Source organism: Bufo bufo, chromosome 6, assembly GCF_905171765.1.
Source record: "Bufo bufo chromosome 6, aBufBuf1.1, whole genome shotgun sequence".
Taxonomy (NCBI): Eukaryota; Metazoa; Chordata; class Amphibia; order Anura; family Bufonidae; genus Bufo; species Bufo bufo.
The window spans coordinates 117,830,323-117,846,358 of NC_053394.1; the positions used below are offsets into that span (position 1 = coordinate 117,830,323).

At 45.5% G+C, this 16,036-nt stretch overlaps 1 protein-coding gene across 1 annotated transcript; it reads left to right on the forward strand.

Annotated features, from left to right (window-relative positions):
• Window positions 1-342: 342 nt before the first annotated feature.
• LOC121004643 (androgen-induced gene 1 protein-like) lies at window positions 343-10,770 on the forward strand. Its single transcript, XM_040436889.1, has 6 exons — window positions 343-637; window positions 5,581-5,721; window positions 5,898-5,999; window positions 8,186-8,301; window positions 8,938-9,089; window positions 10,523-10,770. The coding sequence occupies exons 1-6, from the start codon at window positions 488-490 to the stop codon at window positions 10,567-10,569; spliced, it is 708 nt and encodes a 235-aa protein (XP_040292823.1). The 5' UTR covers window positions 343-487; the 3' UTR covers window positions 10,570-10,770.
• The last annotated feature ends 5,266 nt before the right edge of the window (window positions 10,771-16,036 follow it).

Here is a 16,036-nt window from a genome sequence, read left to right on the forward strand (position 1 = left end):
TTTATTTATTTGCGGAATTTGGTGACCCCTGGTCAGTAGAAAACCACTAATGTGTGAAAAAAAAAAAAAACATCAAAATCAATGGGTAGGTGTGCTGTCTGTGAAGGAAAATGTGAACGACGCCTAATGTATACTGTTCTCTGTTTAGTTTGGTGGCTACCATTACCCAGTGCAGACATGCATATCCCCTCCGGTTACACATCTGTACATAGACTTACATGGCGGGGGGTATCGTTCTTACAATACCTGCCTCTACACAAAGAATTTCGGTCTCCTCCAACATGGCCGCCACTCAGTGAAGGTAGAGACGCGTGACAGAATATATTTTGGCCTCTAGCGCTTTCAATCTCTGCCGTCAGGTGTGGACCTTGGTCCCCCATATAAGAACACTCTCGCCTATGTTCCTGTGTGATCGCCGTCAGTCCGGATCGGTTTCAAACGGAAGTGAGATAAGGAGACGACCTCGCTCCTTGAGATTCTCACCAAGATGGCGGCGCTGGGGCTCGTCCTTCATCTGGGGCTCCTGGCCTGGAATGTGTTCGCCATTTGTCAGAATTTGCTGGTGTCCAGTTCCGATCCGTTCCTTGGACACAATAGTTATGGAGGCAGGTGGAAGTTCCTGACCTTCCTGAACCAGGTGAGATAAGGACCTCCCTGTGAGTCCTGACATGACCCAGCAGCAGGAAGGAATGAATGGAGCAGACTTGTGGAACTGCAGGTCTCAGCATGCCAGGGGGTTGCTTAAAGGGGTTGTCTACTATTGAGGTGGACAATGTGGTTGCAGTAGATTTTAGGGAATGCTCCTTTGGCTCGGGCTTCATGATGGTTGATCCACAGAGCTACCTCTAGCAGCTGTAATGTGCTTTGCTGTGGCCATAGACTCCTGGGGGCCCATAGTGTGGCTTTTATCATCTGGATTCACAAGGAATAGGTGAGCAAAAAGATAGTGTGCTGTATTACACAGGTGCCTCACTCCAGAGGGTCCAGAGGAGGGCAACTAAAGTAATAACTGGAACGGGGGGGGGGATGGACTACAGTACCCAGAAAGATTATCAAAATTAGGGTTATTCACTTTAGAAAAAAAGATGACTAAGGGCTCTTTCACATTTGCGTTCTTTTCTTCCGGCATAGAGTTCCGTCGTCGGGGCTCTATGCTGGAAGAATCCTGATCAGGATTATCCCAATGCATTCTGAATAGAGAGAAATCCGTTCAGGATGCCTTCAGTTCCGGAACACTTGCCGCAAGGCCGGATCCGGAATTAATGCCCATTGGAAGGCATTGATTCGGATCCGGCCGTAAGCTAACCGTTGTTTCGGCGCATTGCCGGAGCCGACATTTAGCTTTTTCTGAATGGTTACCATGGCTGCCAGGACGCTAAAGTCCTGTTTGCCATGGTAAAGTGTAGTGGGGAGCGGGGGAGCAGTATACTTACCGTCCGTGCGGCTCCCGGGGCGCTCCAGAGTGACGTCAGGCTGCCCCACTCTCATGGATGACGTGTCGCATGAATCACGGCATCCATGCGCATGGGGCGCTCTGACGTCATTCTGGAGCGCCCCGGGAGCCGCAAGTATTCCGCTCCCCGCTCCTACTATGGCAACCAGGACTTTAATAGCGTCCTGGCTGCCATAGTAACACTGAACGCATTTGGAAGACGGTTCTGTCTTCAAATGCTTTCAGTACACTTGCGTTTTTCCGGATCCGGAGTGTAATTCCCGGCAAGTGGAGTACACGCCGGATCCGGACAACGCAAGTGTGAAAGAGCCCTAAGGCTAGATCTAATAACTCCCTGTGTGAGGGTGATCCTCGGTCTGGACTTACAGGAGCGCACAGCATTGTACTGATTTATAATGCTGTGTGCCTCTGCTTGACCCTCTTTCTACAGGACCATGCTGACAGCTTTAGGTCACTATGATTTTGTAGAGGTCAAGCAGAGGCACACAGCATTAGAAATCAGTACAATGCTGTGCGCTCCTGTAAGTCCAGAACCGAGGATCACCCTCGTACATGGAGCGTGATTCCTGTGATGGACTCGCTTGTGAGAGACAGCCCTAAAAGAGTTCAAGAGGTGCCTGGATGTATTTCTGGACTGTAATAATCCCCTGCATAACGGAAACGGGATGGATCCGTTTTTTGCAGCCCATAGACTTCTATTATAGCGGAATAAAGCAATCTCTAATAGTGATCTTCAATGCTGTGAGTAGGGATCGACCGATTATCGGTTTGGCCGATATTATCGGCCGATATTGAGGATTTTGAACGTTATCGGTATCGGCATCTATTTTGCCGATATACCGATAACGTAATGGGAACACAGAACGCGCTGCTCTCAGCGCTCTCTGTGTTCCCTCCGCAGCACAGGGAAGAAGGAAGCAGTGTCTCCTCCCCCTGTGCTGCTGCCGCCAATGACAGAAGAGAAGACGAGGGGAGGGGCTGTGGCCGCTGCGCCACCAATGAAGATAAGCCTTTCATTCATTCATATACAGGAGGCGGGAGCTGCAGAATCACATAGCCGGCTCCCGGCCTCTATGAGCGATAGCTGCGATCCGCGGTAGTTAACTCCTCAGGTGCCGCGGATCGCAGCTACCGCTCATAGAGGTCGGGAGCCGGCTATGTGATTCTGCAGCCAGCTCCCGCCTCCTGTATATGAATGATTGAGAGACTTATCTTCATTGGTGGCGCAGTGCGCCCCCCCCAAGCCCCCCAGTATTAATCATTGGTGGTGCAGTGCGCCCCCACCCCAATCCCGGCCAATAGTAAAAACATTGGTGGCGCAGTGCGCCCCCCCCCCACCCCACCCAGTATTACTCATTGGTGGCAGTGGCCACAGGATCCCCTCTCCCCTGCTCCTCCGATCGGAGCCCCAGCTGTGTAAGCCTGGGGCTCCGATCGGTTACCATGGCAGCCAGGACGCTATTGAAGCCCTGGCTGCCATGGTAAGCTCCATGCTGCTGTGGGCACAAAGCACAGAGCAGCAGGGACAGTGTGAGATCCTATTCACCCTGATAGATCTCTAGTACAAGGGTTCTAGTCCCTAAGGGGGCTAAAAGTTAGTAAAAAAAAAAAACACAAAAATATTAAGTATAAATGAAAAAGACTTATAAAAAAAAAAAATACACATTAACAATAAACATAAATTTTCAGCAGATTTGTGTAGGAATTTTTTTTTTTCTCAAAAATGAAAATTCCCAGAATATCGGTATAAATTATCGGCTATCGGCCTGAAAGTTCACAAATTATCGGTATCGGCCCTAAAAAAAATCAGTATCGGTCGATCCCTAGCTGTGAGTTCTATCCCAGCCGCCGCTGTATTGTCCTTTACTCAAAGATAAGACTCGCGGTCAGGCAGGAACCGCAGCATCGTACAGAACTGTGATGCCGTTAGTTCCGCTCACATAAGCCATGGTCGGTCAGGGAATTGAGGTGGTCACACGGACCGCACTTGGCCTTGTGAATGCAGCCTAAGGGTGCGGCTACATGGCGACAGTGGTCACGCGAAAGCTGTCGGCGCCAGGATCACAGGGGCATCTTAGTGTAGTGGTGATCCCGTAATAACTATTGTGACCCCTTAATCACAAAACATCCAACACTGATGGATTTTTTTTAAATTTATTATTTTTTAATAATATCGGGTTGCAACAACTTGTGAGTCGCCCTGCGACCTCATTCTATTCCGGGCCGTGCTGCTACACAGCAATCTGTGGTTGTGGTGTGGGTGTCGAGGCCAAGATGGCAGTGCAGCCCCAGCCTGAGGGGTGTGGATGTACCTCTGGATAGAGCTGCATGCTCGGCTTCTTGTACTCCTCTAGACTTCAATGAAGAAGCCCACACAAGCACAGGAGTGGGTGCCAGAGGATGGATCCACTTCTACTGGACTATCCCTTTAAGGAATTTCTCTTTGGCTGTGTTTTATTGATCCCATATCTTTTTCAGCCTGGGTGACTAAGGTGCTGGAGGTGGCAGAGATTAGTTACAGAGGGGACTTTGCCTGCGGGCGAAGGTGACTTATCAGCATTTTATAGGGTCACGCTTATTAAGGTGGAGTAAAGATGGCCAGACACGATTATAGCAGCTCGGGCTGATATCAGTCTAAAGTGTATGGGGTGGAGGGAATGATCATGCCGTTGGATTACAACATGTCCCGCCCTTATGGGCTGTTGTCTGGTAGTCTTATGTTCTGAATCAAGAATCTCGGACATCCTTTTTAAGATGTTGTCCAGGATTAGAAAAACATGGCTATCTTCTTCCAAAAACGGCACAACCCCGGTCCACAGGTTGTCTAGTATTGCAGATCTGCTCCATTGGAGTCAACGGGGCAGGACTGCACACAACATTTGGAAGGGGAGAATGCAGCCATGTTTTTCTAATTCGGGACAACCTGATAAATGCCTTCTATCAGGTTACTGAGCCTCAGGTGGGGTCCAAGAGCCAAAACCTTCTCCTGTTGCATACATGAAAGGGCCACAGATCGCTCAGTAGATTCCTATACAGTCCTATTGGCAGCCACGTCAGCAAAACTTGTAGGTAAAGGAGTAATTTAATGTCTGGAGGGGTTATCTGGGCCCACGGCCTCCTATTAGTGCCGTCTTGTGACATGCCTTGGTGGAGATGTTGTACCAGAAGGGCTTGAGGATCTATCACTGATGTCCAGGTCCTCTAGTGTAGACAAGCGGCGCGTCCATGGATGAGGAATTTCTACGTTGTGGTCTTGCAGGTATCGGTTAGCTGGCATCCAAGCAACCACCCCTCTTTGATCCCCTAAAATCTGCACTGGGGAAGCAGATCGAAGGCTCAAATATATTGTAAAGTACTGAAGAACCCCTTTAAATGCAGATTCCTCCTTCAGACCTGGTTCCTTGCTTGCCGGTGGAAGAAGATATCTGACGCTGTCCATGTGACTGACAGATGTGTGGTGGAGTATCACCTCGAAGGCATGCGGATAGATGAGCCCCCCTCCCCTTTAATCAAAGGTCCTGTAGAGCCATCCATCCATATTATTTACTGTCGGAGTGCCTGCCTCCATCGCTCCGGATCTCCTCTTGTCATGCAGCACTCATGCTGTTCATGCCTGTGTCTAATATATTGGTGCCGAGCGGGGCGCTGACTTGTCCAAAGCTGATGATTTGTAACAATGGGAGAATTTATGGAATGTCTGCATAGCGGGGCAGTTAGGTAAGCCCTGAGCTGGAGGTTAGATAACTCTCTCTGCTTGTGTAACAGTGTAGAAGTGGAAAGGATGGATGTAGTCACCAGGAGACCCACCAACCTGTCCCTTAAAACCTAGAAACGCCAAAAGGGCTCCTCTCACCAGTTATCTTTGTGAGGGAATATGTAGACGCCTTAACATTAAAGGGATTGTCCATAACGGTGATCTAATCTTGGAGGTCCATCGCTCATCCACATTTTGAAGAGGACATGTCCAGTATCACAGTTGGGGGTCTGGATTTTGCATTTTAAACTCCCCAAAATGACCAAGGGTCCTAGATGTAGCCCAGATGAATTGGCATTACTATAACTTGTATTTTTTATTTTTTCCTTTCATTCTCCACTTTAATCCAATATCTATACCTGTGTCTCCGAAGGTTATTCAGACCGCATTCTTCGGTGTCTGCCTCCTGTGCGATCTTCTCCAGATTTGCCTTTCTAATAGGAACCGGTTCTGCTCCGTTCTGACGCGGCTGAAGGACGGCGTCTTTGCTGCACTGGCATTCCCGATTGGCGCGGTAAGTTTGGCAGGTCATCCACATTCTTTCACTTCTATGAAATTTGGCCAAAAAGTGTAATTTTCCCGGTAGAACCTGCTTGATTTTCATAGATCTTATTGACCTGTGTGTTCAGTTGGTCGGTGACTTTTTTTTTTTTTTTTTTATTCAGTGTTTTTTGTTTTTTTCTCTTTCAGTTTGTCTTTACATCCTTCTGGGGTATTTACGCCTACGATAGGGAGCTGGTGTACCCGAAAGAAATGGACAAAGTCTTTGCACAATGGCTTAACCATGCCATGGTAAGACTATCTGATAACCCCTCAATATATTGGAATACATATTTGTAGAGCCACTGTACTATACAAACATAATATCCTGCCCGGTATTCATTCTGAAGATGACAGCGTCCTCCAGTAGTGAATCCGAAAGTGTAATATTGATGACCTGTTCTCAGGATAGGTATCTGAACGGGGGGAGGTGCAACTACCTAAAACCACCGATCAGCTATTTGAAGAAACTGCAGCCTCTTGCACACCACCGTATGCCCTCCAAGACATAGTCTGTGAGCGGGCTATATGTCCTGGAGCGGCAGTCATCGGGAGCACACAGCATCATAGATTACAATGATTCTGTGCAAGTCGGGCCACCGGCGGGGCTATTGCCATATGATTGTGGGACAATAGCCCCGCAGGCGTCCTGACGTCTGATTGTAATCTATAATGCTGTGTACTCCCGTGCGCACGATCACTGCCGCTCCGGGACATATGGACTGTATGTCTTTGGGGGGGGGGGGGGGTGCGCATACGGTCTGCTCCGTCCCTTTCAGGTGAGTGGGCCTGGGCTGCAATACCAAGCACAGCATGCTGTGAGGAGGCCGCATCAATCACTAGAGCAGGGATCAGCAACCTTTGGCACTTCAGCTGCTGTGAAACTACAACTCCCAGCATGCATGCTTACTCAGCTGTTCTTGTAACTCTCATAGAAGTGAGAGGAGGATTCTGGGAGTTGTAGTTTCAGAACAGCTGGCGTGCCAGAGGTAGCTGATCCCTGCTCTAGCCATTCTATGATATTTTAGTTTTACACTGAAAAGTCAGAACCGAGAAAATCATGAAATTTGCTTTTCAGAAGACGACGGAGCAGAGAGAACCAATTTGGACATTTCTGACTTTGGTATTTTTGCTTTAAAGGGGTTCTGCATCTTCGACACCCGGGACCCCCACCGATCAGCTGTTTGAGAAGGCATCGCCACGGCCTTCTTGTTTACCGCCGGCCCAGTGACGTCACGACTTGTATCAACTGGGCGGGGCTAAGCTCCATTCAAGGGAACGGAGCTTAGCCGCGCCCAGGCCAGTGATACTAGTCGTGACGTCACTGGGCCTGCGGTAAACCGTGAGAAGGCCGCGCCGCTGCCTTCTCAAACAGCTGATCGGCGGGGGTCCCGGGTGTCGGACCCCCGCCGATCAGATGCTGAGGATCTATCCAGAAGATAGATCATCAGTTTAAACAAAGTGTAGAACCCCTTTAACTCTTAAAGGGATAACCTTTTTCTATGACTATCCAATCATCCAGGTTACTTTATAATCTGACACCTATCTGATCCGATTGATTTCTAGATAGTTTTGTTGTATAACTGGTACAAGGAGAAAAAAACTCCTATCTCACAGGAAAATAGCCAGATTAGCAAATTCTGGACGATCTGATGATAATAAATGACCCATACTTGTAAAGGCAGAGAGCTTAGAGGAATTGTATCATTGGTTCTCTCTGCTCAGTCTCCTGGTCTTGTGAAATTCCACATTATATTGCAGTTCTGTGATAAATTATCCGTCACTTTACATTATTGGTACATTACCGGTATTTCTTTTCAAGCTCCTGATCTACCCCTCTGCCTCATGTATATGGCCTTATTTGGGCTCCTATAGAAGTGCATGGGGCATCTACTATACCTCATGAGCTCAACCAGACTGTGTATATGAAGATATAGCAGCAATACATCAAAGGGATGAGCGAATATTATATATATATATATATTATATATATATATTCTCTAGCACCTGCGGCAGCCTGGATGGCTGTATGGCCTCCATTTACTAACGCGTATATATTTGGCAGTATCTGCCCCCTCTTGGTGGCTTCTAAAGGTGGTCATAGCCATACACATGAGATAGCTTTGCTGAACATGCGACAGTTATCTCTCTTAATCCTCCCGAGCATGCATGTGGAGAGAAGGCAAAAGGATGGGGGCGTTGAAATCCAACAGGCCCAATCCTTATCTCCTTTAACGTCGGCTGTTGGCGAAGAATTGGGAGGACGCCATACACATTAAATGTTAGGCAGAAATCAGCGGGTTTGGAGAACCTAGATCTAATGTGTATGGCCATCGTATGTTCCCAGACGGCAGTGGAAGGAGATTGGTACTTCTCCCAAGTAATAATCGGATTGCTATAGACGCATGTAATCCTATGTCCTTCTTTGTTCTTTCCAGCACACACTTGTCTTTCCAGTTATGCTTATCGAGCTCTTTGCATGTCCACACCAATACCCGAGCAAGAAAAATGGCCTGGCTGTCATAGCGGTGTTTGGCATTTCGTATGTGTCATGGTAGGTACTTCTGTCCTGGCAATGAAATGACTTTGTGCAGGAATAGAAAACGGGGAGCGGTGCCGCCACTTTTTTACCATGGACACTGTCTAGTAACGCCGCATTCTAGTGACTAGAACTGAGCTGCAGTACCAGACATGGCCTGTAAAAAGAGTGGCACTGTTCCTGGGAGAAAAAATGTTTTGTTTTTTTTTTGCCTAAACCAGGACCTCCCCTTTTAATTATGTGATATAGTTTAAATAAGAGGTTCTAGCAGTTCTTATTTGCATTTCAGCTCAGAACCATTTCAATATAACTGCATGCTGGCAATGAATAGAAACCTTTTGGTCGACCCCTTGAGGCTAAAAATCAGCACTTACTGATTTGTTAGCCTAAAAATGATATCATTCCCAACCATTTTAGTGGGCTGTCAGGCTTATTTGGGGGGGGGGGGACACACGTATGTGTGTATAAACAACCAAATAAATGGGGTTCTATTCAGGTTAGATTAGCTTGTTTTTTTCGTTATGTTTGGAATGAATTGCCCATTTCTCACCTATATATTTTCTAAAAATCTGACCCAGATGATGGACTTGGTACAATGTGCTTTTGGCCTGCTCATACATGTAACGTGGTGATGTATTCTATCGTCCGCAGGGTGCACTGGGTGCATCATGCAGCGAACATCTGGGCCTATCCCATCCTGGCCAAGCTGGATGCAGTAGGAATGCTGGTGTTTTTTGGATCATCGTTCGTAATTGTATTCACTTTCTACCTCCTGGGAGAGGGGCTGACACGACTGCGCTGGGGTAAGTTTCATTCACAACTCATGTATTCACCATTCCTTGTGGTTACCATGGTAGATGCCCATCATTCATTGTACGCCAATGATCAAATATTGGAGGGCAATCTACAGGTAAACCTAGCCTCCTGCTACTCACAAGGGATTGTTAGATCATGTGCCCCCTCAGTGTACTGAATGAGGCTATGTGGGTGGTTGTAGTTCTTTTTCACAGGAGCCCTGAACTGTTACCTTTGCAGAACCAGAAATCAGCCACTTAAAGGGCATCTGTCATCCAAGCCCTATGAAATGCACCAAATAACAAGTCTGTGGGTGCAAATACGTAACTTGCCTTCATGAGCTCTAGACAGATTACCATGGTCGGGCACTCTCAACCAATTGGACACAGCGAGCATCTGACTTGTTACCATGGATCGGCCAGGCTTATAACATGCTATCAGTGGATCTGAGTGGCACTTGGTTGCAGATGAAATCGGACTACCTTTTTTTTTTTTTTTTTTTTTTTTTTTTTTTTTTTCTCAGTAAATTAGGATTAACCTTTTTATAGAGTTCTCCCTCAAGTTACAGTATTAATTGGTTCTGGGACAACTATTGTAAGAGGGAAGAAGGAAAAAATGTAGTTGAAAGAAAAATAAGCAGATAACTACTTCAGATTTATTCGCTAGCAGTGCTCCTAGAAAAGGCACCAATGCAGGATGGAGTTGGTTCATTAGCAAACTTTTATAGACTATCTAAAACTTTAAAGGGGTTCTCCGGACTACAGATATCATTTATCCCCGGGGAGGGGTTCGACTGGCTCACTGATCAGCTGTTTCTGGAGCTGACCTACTGAAGCTCAGCTCCTTTTTGACTTGGACAGCTGAGATGTAGTACCTCGGCATGGCCACTACACCGTATCTGTACAGTAGCCGAAACAGCTGATTGGTGAGGGTGCTGGATGTCGGACCCCCACTGATGTGATATTGATGACTTAGCCTGAGGATGCGACCTCAATATCTGTAGCCAGGAGAATGTTTGGTCTGTCATTGGCTTCAAATCGGCAAATGCATTTGTGTCATTCGCCTGAATGATTATCCACTTGTCTAAATCCACCAAAATAACATACCTAGGGGGGAATTGTCACAGACCAGTGTTTTTGTGATTTATCCCCTGTTCTGCCAGAGAGCGGGCCTAATCTATGGTGAGGCGCATCATCCAGCAGTCTGCACCTAATCTACTTTTGCTTCAGAAAACTGAAGATGAATGTGCCAGGCCCACTGGTCCCACCCTCGTCACGCCACCTTTTCACAAAGTGGCGGAAGAGGCGTAGACTTGTCTAGATTTACGCGCAATGGCTTTTAAATGGCTCCAAACGTGGGATTCGCAACTTTTTTTGGGCGTGGCAGGAATGATAAAGTTCCCCTAATCTTTACAGTCTATTTTTCCTGTCTTTTTCTCCAGGCTCTGAACGTCCTGATAGAAAGAAGAAGAAAAAGAAAAGCAACTAAAGTCAAGAATTCAGAACAAATGATTTATTTTAGCATTTTATTTTTTTTAAATTAACAAGAAGAATCCATCCTCCTCTTACTGGAGGAAGGTACAACTGCAACCCCACAACGTTGGTAAGGATACTTTCACACTAGAGTTATTGAAATCCGGTAAAGGGTCTCAATACCAGGAAAAAACCGCATCAGTTTTGTCCTAATGCAATCTGACGGTACGGTACTGCACTTGCCGGATCCGACATTCATTTCCATAGAGATGTATTCATGCCGGATCCGGTACAAAGTGTTCCGGAAACTGCTGGATCCGGTTTTTCCGGTCTGCGCATGCGCCGGGATTTTGATTTTTGAAAAAATTTAAATGCCGGATCCGTTATTCCGGATGAGACTGCTCCGGTATATCACCGGATCTGTCTCTGTTTTGTACACGGCCTGCCAGATTCTAATAACACTAGTGGGAAAGTACCCGAGTGCTGATTGCTTCAGGTCCCCATTCTGCGGTTCTAACCCAGCTGAACAGAGCTCTCTGGCTCCACCTAGTGGTCCTGTTCTACCTAATATCAAAGCTGGTATCCTTGAGAGCGCCAGGTCCCTGTACTGCAGCAAGGGTTTGAGGTAAATGTCAACCTGAACATATCTGCCCCTACCTGCCATCCATATTTAAATTGACAAAAATGCTGTGAAAACCGTAATATAATGTTGGCAATTTTTTTAATTTTTTTTTATCCAATCATGTTTACATACTGAGGACATGGCTTTACCCAGCAGGAATGTTGTTCAAGCTGGTCCTTGTTCCTGCCTTAATCTGTAGCTTTACAGCAGCCTATGCACTAATAATTCTGGGTAATGGCTGGCTGCATGGCTATGAGACTGAAGATTTAGCATTTCTTTTTTACTTTGTGTCAATGGGACTGTGGGCTGTACAGTGGGGTGTTTTGTTTTTTTTTTACTTTCTTTTAACGATCCTACTATGATCACCGTGTAGTTTTTCCATGCGGCGTGTTGTGCGTCTGTCACAATTGCACAGTGACTTGTGAAAGCAGCGTCCCCTAGAGCCATGGACAGGAAGAACCCAGGAAAACCCCTTGGACTAACTTTTACCAACCACTTGAAGTTTATTCAGCACCAGGCTTTGACCCTCCCTCTGGCGGGTGGTAAATGTAAATCCCAGCAGCCATGTAAAAGAGGATCTTACAGTATTCTGTTTCAGAAAATACTTGACAACTAACAATTAAGAAGCCTCCTTCCTTAGAACGTTGTGTTCCTCTGTTATTCCTCCCAGAAACCTAAGTATAAATTTGACAAATGGGCCTTACCTTTGCCCCAGGATTCCCTGCACAGTCTTAAGCCGTCCAATCAATGACCGTATCGGGACAGACAAGCAAATAGTGTCTAATTGACTGCTTGGTTCATTTCTGGGTGTAATAACAGAACGCCACAATGCAGATTTCTAAGAAAAGATGCAGAATAAGGAGATGCGATTTTTGAAAGCTTGCCTGTCATTCAAGAAAAACTGTAATGCTCCTTTGGGCAGCTTGTGCGTTTATTTCCTTCCCTCTTCTGGGAAGTAGATTGGTGTGAGGTAATAACTGCGCTCTGTGCAAACTGGAGATCTCCCTTCTGTTATTTTATTGAAGCCCTTATAGAGAAGCTGCAGCTGCATCCCCCCTCTTCCCTCCCTCTTTCATCTTGTATTCACTCTTTAACATTTTCTTGGATTTACATTGACTGTGGACATAGACCAAGAGATTGCTGGACTGTGCACTAATAGGATATATCAGAGTTTCATGTAATCACATGTACTACTGAATTATGGGGGTGGGGGGGGAATCACAGGTTCTCAAAAGTGGGAATTTACTAAAGGCAGCCGCACCTTCTCCACATCAGAACAGAGCTCTAGCCGTTTTCTCAGGTGCATCATGTGTTAGAAACTGTGATTAAAATGGCTTAAAGGTCAACATAAAGCACATGTCCATCTGCAAATACCTTTCATGTCAATGTACACCTAAAATGAATCCCATGAAGTGGAGACATCTCCATACCATGTGGTTCAGAGCCTGAGTTACAACCTGTATTCTAATCCAGAGCTGAATTCATTATTCTGCACGTGGCGGCACTGTACAGACATTCCATTACTTATCCTGCATTGATCCTGAGTTACAACCTGTGTTCCAGAGCTGCACTCCCTATTCTGCGGGCCTCAGACCTGAAATTCTCGAACCGTGTCTGCACAGAATGTGTTTGCATTCAGTGCACTGCAAACTAATCCGCCCAAGCTGTGATCTTATGCACTCAGAGCCATGTGTCATATCTGCTTTCCCGAATTAGTGTATAATCGCATACAAACCATGAAATTAGTTAAAATCGCATACGATGAAATCGCAAACATTAAAATCGCAAACACTCTATAATTAGCGCACAAGCGCCTAGCTTAATATAACACATGCCTACAAAACAGCAAATCGTGCATTAACCGGTACATATCCTATATTTAGAATATGAGCCGCTAATAAAATTCAGGCGGTAAACATTAGTAACTCGTATATAAATTCCACACATATGGAACTATAAATACAGATTACATACATATGTCAACAACAAGGAAACTACTACTCTGCATTAAAATGCCTAATACATCCACATTACCTTAAATCCTCTATTATCCCACCCTATTCCATTCAAAAAAGCGACTTCTGGACACTAGAAGTCTCCTGACTGATGGTTTCATTATCTTTTATTTTAACGCATGCTGACTGCCTTCATGTCCCATTCAATGTTGAGGCCGTTGGGTTGTAAAGTGTTAAGTTCATATATCCATATATAAGAGAGGATTTAAGGTAATGGGGATGTATTAGGCATTTTAGGGCAGAGTAGTAGTTTCCTTGTTGTTGACATATGCAACTATAAATACAGATTACATACATATGTGTATGGAATTTATATACGAGTTACTAATGTTTACCGCCTGAATTTTATTAGCGGCTCATATGCTAAATATAGGATATGTACCGGTTAATGCATGTTTTGCTGGCATGTGTTATAGTAAGCTAGGCGCTTGCGCGCTATTTATAGAGTTTGCGATTTTCATCGTATGCGACTTTAACTAATTTCATGGTTTGTATGCGATTATACACGAATTCGGGAAACCGGCTATGACACATGGCTCTGAGTGCCTAAGATCACAGCTTGGGCGGATTAGCTTGTAGCGCCCCAGACGAAGCGAAGGCGAAACCCGGGTCGGGCACATTTACACGCTGTACACAAGTCGTTGTTCTGGGAGTAGAATAAACCTTACTTTTTATTAAGAATCCGGGTATTGCACTAGGATTTGTTCCTCTTGAAGGAAAAAGCTTTTCTGGTCGGTATCGAGAGTTACACTGGGGCTGCAGCGGTGATGACGCGGAATCTCCATGAAATCTTCCTGTTAGTGAAACGCCTGCCTTCTGAAGCCTAGCGCGGACCCATATGTGTGTACTTTTGCGTTTTATTCGAGAAGGGACTCACTCCAACTTTTTGGGACTGCTGCTCAAATTGTTCCTGACATCACACAGAAACTACATTTGTGTCTTATTCAGTGCACTGCAATCTGAACTATTACAGTACACGGATGACCCTGCATTATAGGTGCTCTGAGGGGAAGTGTTCTACCAGTTTCAAGCAGTGGAATTGTGAATTCTGCTCTGGAGCACAATACAGGTTGTAAGTACAGTACATTACTTATGTGCTGATCGTGTTATTCAAAAGTGAGCATACACTTCTGATTGTGAGCAGACTACTGAATGCTGCTACCTCATTGGATGATTTCTGTTTACAGCACACGTTTATGGACGCCTGTATGTCATATAAAAGCATGAAGGAAGACACTAAATACTATCGAGCACAACACTGTTAATACTGCAGGATTATCATGATGGGGGGGATTGGTTTGGGTTATGTAGGCATCACATTATCACTGGATCATACTTGAGAATTGATATTGGGGTGGACAGGCTTTGCTGGTTAGACTGTTACCAAGTATTGTGGGTTGATCACTGGTACATTGAGGAAAGGAGTTTTTTTATTTTTTTATATTGATTGTTTCATTCAGCCTGTGGTATGTGAATAAAATCTTAATCTACTTGGTCTCATTATATTGTTACTTTGATATTTATTTTCTCTTGCATTACTTTGTCAGGCAGCTAACCTGATTCAGGCCTAAAGCTTCTATTACGCTGTCAGATAATCGTTCAGATCATTACTAACAGGCATTCGTATGAATGTGTGTTAGCCATGCTCTGGCATTGTAATCTTTCAGCAGGTTGAAAAATTATCGTTTGCTGGCGGCAGATCGTGCTGTGTAATCACTATCTGCTACCGGCAAACAGTATTGGGGTGAGCGATGGCATTGGCGATCGCTTCTCCCCATACTGAGGAGGAGATGGCTGCATGTAATAGCAGCGGTCTCCTCTACTAGTGAGCAGACTATTTGCTGGGAAGGAAACTTCCATAATGCTACTCTGGTGCGCAAGAATATAATTACTATAATACTACCCTTCCGGGTGGATTCGAGGTCTCGTAGGGACACGCAGCATGATAAAACAATGTCGTGCTATCTTAGCAGAGGTCAGAGCAGGAAATCTCGATACGTGTTTCTCGCATTGCACTTGCTTGTGTAACTAGCCTAATACTCCATATACAGGACTATAACTGCTAAACAGGGGCGGAACTACTGCTGTAGAAGGTGGTAGAGACTGATGTGGGGTCCAGGCCCCTTCCTTCCAGACTGTAGATTAGGTAGTAAGAGTGCTTTTGTTAATGGCTATTTACAGGCATTAGCAAAAGCTGAAGGACCTGTGATTTCACTATCATGTGATCAGTGTAGGAGGGGTGGAGCTCGGCAAATAGGTGGTGAAGGACCTGTGATGACATCATATGACATGAGGAGACCGAGCTTTGTTCTGGGTTTGATGTCCTTGTTTTTGGAGTTATGAAAATGGCCACCTTACTGCCAGTACACACACACACACACACAGTAAGGGCTCCTTCAGACGGCCGTATGTGATTTGCTGTCCAGCCCGTGTGCTTAAAAACTTCATAAATTGAATTCTGCTGTAAAAAAAAAAAAAAAAAAAAAACATTTCCCGAGCTCAGGTTTGGTTCCAAGGTACCACTTGGAACCGAACCGGAGTTCGGGATTTTTTTATTTATTTTATACAGTAGAAATCAATTTATGAAGTTAAGCGAAGTCTTGCGAGACTTTGTGAAGTAATAACGTCGGCTCATTGGAGCCAATACATTCTAATACTGTACGGAGTGCTCGCTCTTTACAGTATTGAAACAAAGTTTTATGCAAATCGTCTTCGGATGTTTCGCTCATCCCTAATAGCCATGCTAGATGTCCAGCCTTAGACATCTGTTTTGGGTGCTCATATGGAGCCATTTCCAATAGGTGGCGCTGGCAAGATGGTTCTCTTTCTTGGGAGAGACAGTACTT

Bases quoted from the DNA above. Each gene is read 5' to 3' on its own strand.
- LOC121004643 (XM_040436889.1), top strand. From the start codon at position 488: ATGGCGGCGCTGGGGCTCGTCCTTCATCTGGGGCTCCTGGCCTGGAAT. The intron at 638-5,580 runs GTGAGATAAGGA...GTGTCTCCGAAG, and splicing joins TCCTGACCTTCCTGAACCAG to GTTATTCAGACCGCATTCTT. The intron at 9,090-10,522 runs GTAAGTTTCATT...CTTTTTCTCCAG, and splicing joins GCTGACACGACTGCGCTGGG to GCTCTGAACGTCCTGATAGA.